We start from the raw sequence: 13,191 nt of genomic DNA on the forward strand, positions 1-13,191 counted from the left end.
TTTGTTCTGGCCTGGTCTAGAGTCTAGACAGACTGACCTCTCTCTCTGCTCGTAAGTATTTGCGGGCTGGCTGTTTTTGCGTTAGCTTTTCTTATTTTTTGTGATTTTTATCGCTTCGATTTACGACTCATAAAAATGTTAGAGGAGATACTTTTATATGTCGCCGCCGTCCGCCATCCTCCATCGCCCATCGCCCATCCGCCATCTATCCACATGGGATAGATATGCTGCTCGGCTCTCAATAGCCGCCTCTCTTGTGGCCATTTAATGCTCGACTGCTCCTGCAAGTCAGTTGGCAGGGCTGTAGCTGTGCGTCTCAATGTTGTTGATTTTATGGGGTTTTAGCGATGCAGAAATTATTCGCATGCTGCCAGCGGCGCAGTTGTACCAAATAAACATAGTGAAAGCCATTATACTCGTAAGTGGAGAAAGAAGCTTGAACTTTGAACGGCTGCCCAGAGAAGTGACCCCTAGGTCGGTCTATCGTCGCAGCAAATATCAGTAGTTAAAATGAGATACAAGTATCGTTTGCATGTTAGTAAGGAGTAAAAAAAAAACGGGGAAAGCAATCGATGGATAGCCAGGGAGCCAAATCCGGAGAGTCTGCTACTCCCCAAGCCCTTTAGCCCGTAAGCCCCAGCATAGGGCTGATCTCATCTGAATACAATTTGTTATTCCCCACACACGGGTTAGTTAGTTAGCAGCAATTTCCCTACCAACGTCCTGCATTTGACAGTTATTAGATTAACACCTACCAATCTGCCATGGGGCGAGAGGGAGAGGAAGGACTGCTCTCTCCTCCCCTGCACTCTCTTCAGTGTGGGACAGACAACGGATACTCGATTACTCTCTCTGTTTCTGGGCCTGGGCCCAGGCGATGTTGCACGAAATTGGACAAACAATAAAGCGCTCAAAATGTATGCGAACATAAAATCTCGGCCAGACCCCGGTCCCCGGTCCCGGTCCACGCAGGAGCAGGAGCAGGAGCAGGTCGAAACAAAAGGCAACTCTGTCGGCCATGTTCAATGATAAAGAGCAAAAAGGGAGCTCCGCTCCTGCACGGGATGTCAATTCCAGACAAACAACCCAACGAAGGCGCATCTATGTATATATGTATATGCATGCTCGTACGTATGTATGTACCTATTGATAGATGAACAGGATATTGATATATACAATATGTATGTGCATATACATATGTATGTACATATGTATGTGTATATGGCTTATATGACATTCAAGATGGTTGGCCCTGCCCCCCACTGACGACTGTCCATTTTGAGCAGCATATAAAAAGCTTTTGCCGTTCGGAGTGACTCTGGATGTGGGAGTGAATTTCAGTTGAAAGCTGTCAGTGGCTGTTTAGATTTACGTGCCGCACTGCAGCCATGTCAGATGAATGGTGAATGGTGAATGGACAACACCCACGGACCAGCTGCCCCCAGTCCTGATCCCCGGACCCCGGACCCCATTCCACAATTGCACTTTGTAACAATGCAAAAACACACAGACCCGGCCACAGACACAGACCCACACACACACACACACACACACACACACACTCACCCTGATGGCAGCCGCCCGTTGTCATCGCTCTGACTTTTTGTTAATGAAAGTGTCAGCTAGACAAACGCACTCAAACCATCCACTCACCTCACCTCACCTCACCTCACCTTACCTAACCATGGAACCCTCCCCCAGACCCATCATCATCCTGCCATGGCAAGCCTTTTGTGTCGGCTTTCGGCCTATTTTGAGCTGGTGTTCTATGGGCCTTGCATTTCGGGCCAATAAATTATGATCTGGCTGATTTGCGCTGTGGCTGTGGCCATTGTAAGCGCTTGGAGCCCCAGCGATATTGTTGTCTGGTTTGTTCAGGGAACATTTCATTTTCCCATTTGGCCCGAGCTCCTAATGGGAGAAATTTTATAATTATTTTCTACATGATATATGCATGGCCAATTCACTCATTGCCTCCATACCACTCCGTACCACTGAAATCGCAAGATAAATCCATGCGGCGAATACAGACCAGAAATATCCAATATTATTAGCAAATGTTCTGCTAAGGAAACAATGGCACAATACTCAAAAGAACTTTCAAACGAAATTCATCTGCGAATGCACCCTAAAAGTATGCAGTCAACATCAATGCAGTTTCTCCAGCACGACGAATGAATAGTGTTCGGAAGCCAGGTGTTCAACGAGCCAAACGACAATATCGAGTCCAGTTTTCCTTTTGCTGGCTATAATAATTATTATAATGATCCTTCCGGGATATAAGACATCTCTATTTTGACTCGGCTTTTGGTGCTGATCAAAAATATTTATGTATACTTTTTGGGGTTCCATCTGTCTAGTAGATACATTTACACGCATGTACATATATGTATGTATACTCCTATTCCTTGAGTACCGGGTATATACATCTCTATCCATTTAATTTAATTTTATTTCATGCTATATCCTAACGCTACAAGTATTAACATATTTTTAATGCGCTAGTCACTTAGGATGTGTAATTCGTTTTGTAAGAGTATTTACTTAAACTAATACTTCCAAAGGCGGATAGCAATGATGAAGAACTGCACTGACCTGCCTCTTCGAGCAATGCTACTCTCGCTTCCCTCGCTTTCCTCGCTACTCTCGCTAATTTTCTAATCCGCAATCAGTCTACTTACTTATTCGCTCATATTTTGCTATTCAATGTGGGCATTTTTCCTGGGTAATATTATCCGACACTTTTATCAAATCGCCAGAGAACCTTTTCAGCAATTAGCGAGGGAGTTGGCTTGACTCTTGACGCTCCCAGTCCTTATGCTCCATAATCCTAAATGCTTCCAACTCAATTTACATGCCAGAAGGGCTAAAGAAGCTACATAAAAAAGGGAAGGGGGAAAGGGCGCACAGGGTCCGTATGGAAGGGGAGGTAACAAGTCTTGACTTAGGCCAGGGCACATTATTAAAACGCGGATAAGTCGCGACGTGCAACGATGTGTTGAATGAAAGTGAAAAGCTGTGCGTGGGCAATTAGAGAGCGACGGAGGGGCAAGAGCAAGAGCAAGAAAAGTCGAGGCTGAAAACTAAGTCGGATAAGGGCAGAGAGATGTTATTCGCATGCTGGATTTTAATTAATTCAGGGCACACGAAACAGAGCCGAGATGGAGGTACTGATAGTACCTCTCCCTCGCTCTGTTCCAAGTAGGTTAATGCTGTGATGGGAGATACAGAGACAGACGGGGGTGGGGTGTCTTGGTCTGAGGGATCCCCACCAGACGCCTTAATTGACGGGCGTTACAAAATATTTACCGGTACTCGTACATTTACCGTTGCCTCACCGCTACGCGGGAAATGGAAAAAGATGATAAAGTGCGCAAATGTTTGCACTTTCCCTTTATGACTCTTTAGAGACGCCAACAGTTTTAGGTGTGATGTCGGTGTGTGTCTGGGTGTGTGTGTGTGTGTGTCTGGGTGTGGGCGAAACCCCATCCCGAGCTCCCGCACAGCCCCCAACGCATTATTCAGCCCAAATTGTTTGGTTTCGGGCAGTGGATGGGGATGATGGAGGTATGGTATGGGTCGCACCCTCGGCGTGTCGACGTCTTGATAAGAAGGTGTTGCTACATAAATATTTTCATATTTATACGAATAATTTATTTACATTTTACGGCTGTGTGTCTCTGCTTTGAGGGTGCTCTGAATTTCGGCACTGTTTCGGGGATGTGGATGTGTGCTTTGGGGCCGAGTCGAGGCAACCCGCCCCCCCTCTATTGACAACCCCAATTCCGATATTCGAATTGTTGGAACCAGACTGTCTGGCATTTTCATCTAGTAGCCCAGCCTGTGATATGGCTCTATATTTCCCACATCAGAACTAAAAATCTCAGTCCGAACATAGTCATTCCAATAGTACAATTAAATCTGAATTTCAACTCCAAAAGTCTAGAGATTTTTATACTTTTCTACAAAACAATAAATCAGATACATATTTCCATATCTACTGCTGTTCACAATACAAAAGAAATGTGCTCGAATACCCAAGAACGTGCAACGCGGCCCCACGAGCCGGGACGAGTGTGTCGCGAATCGCTCTACTTGCGGTCGAAGCGGGTGAGTGTCCTGCACCCTCTCTGGAGAGTTCCCACATTGACCACATTCACCTCCTCCGCGAACAGCCCAATCGAGTTGTCCCCGCCTTCACCTACCAGGCTCTGCAGAAGAACACTGTGGTAAAGCCTCCTCCAAAGTGAGTACGAAAACATAGCTGAACCGGAACTTAGACTAGGTCCTCCCTCCCACTCCACCACTTAGAATCGACATCTTTAAGCGGCGACCCGTGAGGGAGACTGTCTTTAAGATCTACTTCAGTCGCGGGGATATCCCGTGTGTCCTGGCTGGACGTAGCAACAAGCAGGACCCCACCAAGGATCGGCCTCTGCGCTGGAACTGCGTGCCGGAGGAGCTCGACTACTGCTACTATCTGCCAATCTTCGTGGACGGGCTGGCGGACATGGACAGTGACACGCGGCTGCTGGCCATCAACGGAGCCATCGACCTGATCATGCGCTCGCCCAAGAAAGTGCTGCCCGTGCTGCCGAAACTGATTCTGCCGCTGAAGCGGGCCTTCCAGACCCGCGACAAGCGCATCATCATCTCCGCCCTACAGGTGGTCCAGCTGATGGTGCGACTGGGTGAGTGCTGGGGGCATACCCATTGAAATCGGAGCAGAAATCTACAGCACTTCCTGGCCCTTGTTCCTTGTTCCTTAGGTCCCTGTGTGGGCCAGGCTCTGGTGCCGTTCTATCGCCAGCTGCTGGCCGTTTGCAACCTTTACAAGAACATCAACGTGAATCTGGGCGAGGGCATCGATCCGGACCGCAGCAAGCGCATCGGCGATGTCATCGAGGACACCCTGAAGCTGCTGGAGTACTGCGGCGGCCCGAACGCCTTTATCAACATCAAGTACATGGTGCCCACCTACGAGAGCAGCGTCTTTCCCCGCTGCGAGATGCCACCGCCACCGTAATCAATTTGATATTTCGATCTAATTAAGTTGTGCTTTCGATTTCAGTTTATTTAGTTTCGTTTTTCGGCCGGCAATTACTGAAAACAAAATTAAGCCAAATTACTATTTTTGTAATTTTTCAGATCAGAGTTCATTAAATCCATAGTTCCATATCCTGGATACATAGATCCCCTCTAGGACTCCATTTGTCTGAGAGAGTATTCGTGTGCCGCTCCCCTTAACCCGCGAAAGCCGCCATCTGTTGGACAGTCAAGTGATAAATGCCTAATTAATTTTTAATTTTCGGAAAACAAAGGGCAGAAGCTGCAACGCCAATGGAGTGGGGCACGTGGTAAGGGGAACTGCTTATTTTTTGTAGCCAATTGAAGAAATGCGCCATAAATAAAAAGCTCATTACCATAAATCATAAAGTGGAAATTGTTCAATGCGCCGCTGCGGCTCTTTTAATGGAATATCCATGTAGAGAGTGTTGACTGTCTGGCAGATACATTTGTCTAACGAGAGGGTGTCCCGTCCCGTCCCGTCCTTTCCTGTCCTTTCCTGTTCTGGCCTGTCCTCCCTCCGCCTGCGTGTCTGCGTCTGCCTTCCGTATCTCGCTCCCCCCAGAAATTTATCTCTGGCCAAAATCAAGCAATGGGCCACACACTTTTGACTTTTGAGCACTCCCCCCTCCCCACCCCACTCTCCAACATCTGAAAATCGGGGGACGGGCACACTCTAAATTTAATTTACCTAAATTGCTTGGGGTGGATGTGGTTTAGGCATGGCTATTGCCTGGCCACTGCTCCCGGTGGCTACTGACATTTCGAAATTGCTCATTGCGCTTTTCAGCGTAATTAAGGACGACCCTCCATAATTTTTGAAAAACAAATCTTGTTATCAACGCGCACCAACACGAAACAGTTGTCCACAGTCCACAGTGGACAGTTCTCTGTTCTTGCTCCTGCTCTGCTCCTTGCCGGTAGTGGGATGGATGGTCACTCCGCCTATGGTGTGGTCTGAGATGGGTTGGGATGGGATGGGATGGTCTGGTCTGTACTGGGCTGCGACCTGCTGACTCTGCCCCCATCCAGACTGGTGGGTGGGTTGCTTGGTTGGCTGGTGGGTAGATTGTGGTGCGTAGATAAAAACCTGCCAAGTGTTGCAACTCAATTTGCCCCACACCACAGCCCCGTGCAGAGCGAGCCACGCCACCCCTCTGGGCTTGCTTCGAGTCGCGTCGAGTCGTTCCAGCACACAAGTTCTTAATTCACTTTTTGGTAGCGTGTTTTTCCCCGCTGCTGATTCCACTTCGTTTTTTTTTTAATCTCCTGTTGACGGTAAATCAAACAGTCCCCCTGGGTGCAGCGTCACTTGACGACCCTCCTGTTTGCTAAATTGCATTTGCTTGCTGCGAATTTTCCATTTTATTGTTTGCCCCCTGTATCGGCTTCAGCTTCGGCTTCAGCTTCAAACTGCTGTTAAAACGTTTTGACATTTTATACGCACTTCTCGGGGAGCGCTTTTTATTGCGTCGAGAACCCAGACACACTGACAGTAGTCGCCATAATGACAGGGGAGTGGAGCGGGGACTGGTCTGGTCTGGGCAAGGGGTACTCTGTGGGGCGCCAAAACTCTGATTTAGATAGAAAATCCTTTCAAAAGATTGCAATCGAAATGGGTTTATAATAAGATTCGAGGTAGCCCAGTTTCAAGAGTCGCAAATTGAAACATTTCGAGAGTTGAATTAAATGGCGGAAGACAGATTGTAGCAGGTAACAGGTAGAATCCACATTGAAGGAAAGTAACCATAGATAAATGTATGCGAGCTATGTTGCATTCAACTGTTGCAGATTGCAAGGGCTGCAGATTGCTGGAGATGTAAGAAGTGCTGAGCCGGATATTGAGTATTCCATTGGGTAAGTACGGTGAATATGTGTGAGGCTTACACCCTTCTAGACTTGCGTGAATTTATACCAATTAAGAAATCCCTATAGCCGAACCTTCGTTTCCCTCTCCTGAGAACTGGCAGTAGACAGAACACCCCGCTCTTTCGCAGCATTTCCAAATGTGATATCAATTTTTGGGCTGCCACCGTAAAGTACTCTAGCCTTGACTCTCCTGATGCTCGTCAATTCGCCCACACGTTGGTTACATCGATGCCCAGGAGGGCTTTTCCATCGCACACACACGCACACATCTCAAACACAACTCAAACACATCCACAGGAGCAGTCAGCAGTCATATGCAGGACACCACTCCCCCATTAAGCCGTACCGTACCCATGGCCCATGGCAGAGAGCCTGCATACCCGTGCAAGTGTGTCCGTGTCCGTGTCCGTGCGCTGTGGCCAGTGGGTTGGAAATTGCTTTAATATACCGGAAATTGCAGGAGAGTTGCATAAATTGACACGAAACGCCCGTGGGCACAATTCGGTCCCATCCAATGTAATGAGCATTTCAGACATCAGCGCGGAAAACGAAAGTGCTGCCCACCCCACTCCACCTCGAGCTCTTATCGATTGAGATTGGGAATTCTGGATTGGAGATTGGGGATTGGGGACGCCGGATTGATGGCCGCCCCTCATTTGAATCAATCGATGACGCGACTCGAGTAAATATTCAAATTCAGAACAAAGAAAACCCAGTGCCCAGCCGGACAATCTGAACAGCGAGAACTGCATGAATCTCTACCGCATCGGGTAGCCCTGGTTCATGAACTAATACTCCTGCCGCAGCAAGCCCTCGTACATCTGTGCACTCGACACGACACGAGTGTATATCAATTAATTATGCAAAATATTCGAGAATTCCAACTAAAAGATTCGTTCTTCATGTTCCACGAGTTCAGAGATGCAAAGACTCAGGTCCTGTAAGTGCACAGTTGTCTGTGCCAATCGTTTTTAATTCGATACAAATGGTTCTAAAATCAAATCAATTTTCTCGTCTTTAACCTGTTGAACAGTGAACTCTTTTGACAACATTTTCTATCGTAACAAAGTGGATCCTTAGCTCAAAAGAGGTGGCTAAATTCGTATCCTGGGATTGGATAATTAGATATCTTAGCGCAAATCTTAGCGCATCGATAGAAAATAGAACGAGAGATATGTGTGAGCATTCAACGATGACCATTTCTTCAGTGAGCAGAAAACTTACTCAATTTTTATGCAGCCGATTTCAGCCAGGAATCATTTAAATTGTATAAAAAACAATTCTTATTTCCTTCTATACATTGTGATGTTTGTTTATTTATTGAAAGCGAAACCAAGCGTTTCAGCCATTCGGTATGTACTAAGCAACGAAGTTATTACATATATTAACATTGGAGTACGCATGGGGCAATCAGTGTGGCAGGGACAACAACGCATAACAAAACTCCTGAGGCTCGAATTATATGTAAACTCTACAACACTTCTGTTCCGATCTGACTGAGACTCCTTCTGAACAACCTCGCATAGATATGAATATTCTTTGAAGCAACTCAGGTCGTGCATAAGCCAATTTCCGCTGCTGACCTTGATGCCCAGGCAGCTCTCCGCACTGTACGAGTCATTGGGTTCGGCGGTAGCCCACTTGAAGTAGGTCCGGATCTTGGAGTTTGCCAGCGAGATCCAGGCCCCGGACTTGATGCCAAAGCCAGAGAACCAAACCGCTTCGTCTGAACCAAAGCCCAACTGATTGAGGTATTGCGATATGGCATTCAGCTCTTGCTCGCTGTCGATGGTAGCCAACTGCCTTCCCAGGTCCATGCAACTTCTGGCTGCATCCCACCAGTCGAACTGAAATTGGAGGACATTATTGCAGTGGAGCAGAACACGTCTGGAGCAGGGAGCATGGAGTATGGCATTACCTTGCCGCGCTCCAGCTTGTAGGCGCTGTCTCCCAACTGGACATAGGCCACCGAGCACTTGAGTTCCTGAGCCAGGACGCACTGGAGAGCTAGCTACAGGATGGGTAGCAGAAGAAGTACCCTTCATGGTGCAGATTACTGATTATTGTCTGTCCCTCTGCAGCAAGGCAGGCGCATTTATATGCCTGGTCTTATCACCTAATGGCTGATTAGGAAATAGTCCATGTTCGGGCCTAGTTTGCTTTCGGCGTTCCGCCATCTCCATTGCGGGAGGTAGGGGCTAAGTACACTGTCTGGGAGCGATGTTGTTTGAGCAGACATAAAGAGGCCATTCCGTCCATTTGCAGTCCCTGTTTAGCCAGTCACGACCAGACACAAAAGAGTGCAGGGCGCAGCTGGTCGCATTTTCACGAATCACGTGCGCGGTGCGTTCCGTGGAAGCTGCCCGGAAGCAAATCGAAATTATCACCAATTTGCAGTCATCGAAATCCAATTATGGGGCGGGGCGTGTGGGTGTGGGAGTGGTAGTGGGAGTGGGAGTGGGCAACTGTAACCCCCGGATTCCACGTCGGACAATGAGTGTAAGTGCAGACCTCCACTATCCATGCATGCCATATGCTGGCAACGAGATACACAAAAGTGCAGCGCGACAGCGGCGAGACCTGGACCTGGACCTGAACCCGGACCTGGGACCTGTCCCCGGGATCGGCAGCAATAATCGGATTAGGTTGGCTGCTGCTGCTGGAAAAAAAATACATAATTTGCGAGAATTGTCACACGAAACGGTCTGGGACCCTTGCAGCACGGGGCGACTTATTTGCAATTTGCGAAATGGAATCGAATCGAGACTCGGGCAAGGGGCTGTGGCAGGGGCAGGGGCCGGTAACGGGGCGGGGCGGTGCAGGTTCAACAGGACACTAAATCATGCGTGTCAAGTCGAGGAGTTCTTGTCTCTATCAAACTCATCATAATCGCCCCTGCGTACGCATCATTATCGACTGCATTCTCGTCCCTATGGGGGTTGAGTCGACTACCCTTGTGTCGGGTTGGGTTCGGTTCCGTTCCTCTGTTCTGTTTTCGTTTAGTTCCGGCATGCGACAGATGCAACAGACGTGCAGACGGTCCGGGTCTGGGTCCGAGTCCTGGGGTTTGGGGTTTGTGGCACGACCGCAAGCGGCTCTCAATAGAACATCCCGGCGGTGGAATCCTATCCGCTCCACCCCCTCGTAGCTGTCACTGCTCATTGTCAGCTAAGTGCCGGGGTGTAGACGGTGCGGGGGTGACGGCGAATGGCCACCAGGCCGCAGCGGCAGGAGCAACAGCCCTCGAAACGATGGTGTCGGCTGCGGCAGAGAAATTTTCATTTTCAAGGACCTTAAACCAACTTTTTTTCTCTCCAGCAACCTGCCAGCTCTTGTGGGAAGGTGGCCCTGAGAGAAAAATTGCATGCACAGTGGGACACCGCATGGGGAAACTGTGAACTAGTAATGACAGGCATACGTAAATAACTTCGAGAAACTACTCCAAACAGATTCAAAAGGTCAGACCTAAACAGACTTCGGTCTGGAATCAGAGCCTGGAATTCAATCCTCACTTGCGCCCATTTTTTGCCGATATTCGTGAGAGTTATCGGTCTGGAAGCCAAACGGGTCCGAGCCGCCAACAAATAAATAAACTTAGGTAAATGAATTTTCAAAGAGCATGTACAAAAATAATCACGGGATAAAAAAACAACCCAAAAATTAGATGGTTTTGAAAATAAGTTTTTCTCTAGAACTGTCTATGCAAGGGACCAGTTTTTCATTTAAATCTGATGTTAGTGAACACACATGGTAAAAGTACTAAAAACAGAATCATACCTCACACAGTTTACTCTTTATTTAACCTGAATAAATATAAATAAATGAATATGTCAATAAAAGTTGAATACATTTTTCACACGGAAATTATTTTGAACTAAACGAAAATTCCGATTTTCTTGAAACTTTGATTTTTAAATCTGGAAAACTCTCTATCGGATTCGTGCATTCATTTTATCCAAAGCGTTCTACAAATACATTGACTTTTACCACCTCTTTGCGGCTGATATATGTAATATAATAATATAATCATATGTGTATGTGTATGTTCAATGGGATCGTAGATACTTACAACTATTTCAAACAAGACACTAGGGTTCAACAGTTCAACAATTTTGGGTACACATTTCCATTTTTACCATAATAAAAATGGACATTGACACACTGTGCCTGCCACCCCACACGTTCCCGACCGCGACACAACAAAGAAGACGATAAGACGACAGACGACGCTCTTTGGCTTCCGGTGCACTGCAAGGATGATTTCCACTTCGCCAAGGGAGGGGAGGGTGGTATGGCTGCTGGTTGGCAGCCAACAGCCGACAACAATAAAAGGAAATTCAATGAGTTTTGTGATAATTTCGCACTACACGAGAAACGATAAACCCGAGCAGACGAATCCAAAGAGCAGGCAGACTAGCAGAGAGAGAGAGGAATCCGTAAACGAGCAAATAATAAAAATTTTATGTTCAAGCAAAGGAGAGACAAAATAAAAATAAAAATAATAATAATAGAACGCGATATAGAAATACATGAGTGTGAATAGGCAATGAGGGAGAGGGGGGCCGGACTCGGATGCGGATGCGGATACGGATCGTGGTGAGGTGAGGTGAGGTCGCTGGGATCGGACGGGGAGGGTTGTTCCGCTGAGGTGTCGGATGGCGATGGCCCTTGGCGGGTGATTCGACGATGGTTGCTGGGGTTCGAGTGGTTGCAAATCAAACGGCAACAATGCAATCAAAAAAAAAAACTCCCGTCCCATCGTGGGTGCAAATTTAGTTATTGTCTAGAGGTCCCTTTGGGCCTCTGGGAATTCCTTGGCCATAATTTAATTCGCCCGGCCCATTATTTCATTAGTTCAGGCATGCCCGCCCCCTGCCCAGGAAAATTGTGCAATTTATTCTGGGAGAGTGGAAAGGAGGGAATGGAGTAGGACAGAATAGGCATTTTCCAACAGCAATATTCTACAAACTGTAAATGGCAGCTAGACGCATAAATTTGTAAATTTGTAAATTTCGATTTTGATTTTCCATTTTAATTGTTGGCAAAGCTAACAGGGCTAACAGGGCCAACCCACCCAACACAACCCAACCGGCGACTGTCTGGCACCATTGTCTTTTGCTGGCCAAACATGTTGTATCTTTGTATCTGCATCTGCATCTGTATCTGCTGGATACAGCTACGAGTAGGTGTTGCTGTCTGTGCGACTCTCGATAGCCATTCAGACTTCTGTCTGCTATTAAAATAAATATATATGTATATTTGTGTAATTATTATTTATGGGGCCCACAAATTCAAATGGCAAATAATTCCCCAAACCTTTCCCAGCGATTAAGAACTGCATTTACGAGTGCAGCACTGAAACTATTCTCTGTACCATAAGGTGAAGGCACAGTGCTATCCTCTTCAAAATTCCCTCTGTCAAGTAAGCAAGTTTCTGTGGTCTTGAAGTACCCATAGAATTATGCAAGGCATTCGCTGGAAACGCACTTGAACTTCTCTGGTATCTGGTCGCTGGTCGGTGGTCTCTGGTCTCTGGTCCGCCGAGTGCAGCACAAATGCATAGAAACAATGAAAATTAAGTTGATGTAAGCAGAGGCAGAACTTTATGCAAAACACTGCCAACGAACACACAGAACAAGAAGCAGTCAGTCAGAGCCAGGTCGAGAGCAGATATCAAAACACATTCAGATCCGATTCAGGGGCAGAGGCAGATTCAGATGCAGATGCAGATACAGGACTACAGTCCAGCCAAGCCGAAAGTCCACAAAAAGTATATTAAAAAAGTTGACAACGAAATCCATCTGTTTAATGGGCACACAACGAGTGTGGCCCGCCTCCCACGTGTCCACATGTATGCCCTTGTCCTGGTGCGCCTGTCTAATCCCAAAGATTACAAAAGGTCCCCCACAGAGACCCCATCGCACTAAGGGCAAAACTATTACGCTTGATAAATTCGAGATTAAAGTGCATTTGCAGCCGAACTGAGCTGAGCTGAGCTGAGCTAAGCTGAGCTGAACGGAAATGGGAGCGGGCGCACCCACAGTAAGAGCCAGGCCCAAAGGGCATACAATTTATGGTCATACATTTGCCAGGATTTCTTTCTTTCATGGAGCAGAGCCGGGAGGCCTTTTAATTATCACACGTAATGACAGCACCAAATGCAATTGCTAATTAATTGCTTTGGACCTGGCCCACTCCTGTTCTTGGGAGGATGATCCCCTGAATGGGGGGATGAATTTATGGCCCATACATTTG

At 47.1% G+C, this 13,191-nt stretch overlaps 1 protein-coding gene across 1 annotated transcript; it reads left to right on the forward strand.

The window, feature by feature from the left end:
- Positions 1-3,845: 3,845 nt before the first annotated feature.
- LOC111079180 (parkin coregulated gene protein homolog) lies at positions 3,846-5,191 on the forward strand. Its single transcript, XM_022374231.2, has 4 exons — positions 3,846-4,110; positions 4,176-4,246; positions 4,312-4,691; positions 4,770-5,191. The coding sequence occupies exons 1-4, from the start codon at positions 4,024-4,026 to the stop codon at positions 5,024-5,026; spliced, it is 795 nt and encodes a 264-aa protein (XP_022229923.1). The 5' UTR covers positions 3,846-4,023; the 3' UTR covers positions 5,027-5,191.
- Positions 5,192-13,191: the final 8,000 nt, after the last annotated feature.

This window comes from Drosophila obscura, unplaced genomic scaffold (assembly GCF_018151105.1).
Source record: "Drosophila obscura isolate BZ-5 IFL unplaced genomic scaffold, ASM1815110v1 contig_46, whole genome shotgun sequence".
NCBI lineage: Eukaryota > Metazoa > Arthropoda > Insecta > Diptera > Drosophilidae > Drosophila > Drosophila obscura.

What these genes read in the sequence shown, in the direction of transcription:
- LOC111079180 (XM_022374231.2), top strand. Translation starts at nt 4,024, where the DNA reads ATGTGCTCGAATACCCAAGAACGTGCAACGCGGCCCCACGAGCCGGGA. An exon ending in TCTACTTGCGGTCGAAGCGG is followed by an intron (nt 4,111 to 4,175) that starts GTGAGTGTCCTG and finishes CTCCGCGAACAG; the next exon opens with CCCAATCGAGTTGTCCCCGC. An exon ending in CCAGCTGATGGTGCGACTGG is followed by an intron (nt 4,692 to 4,769) that starts GTGAGTGCTGGG and finishes CTTGTTCCTTAG; the next exon opens with GTCCCTGTGTGGGCCAGGCT.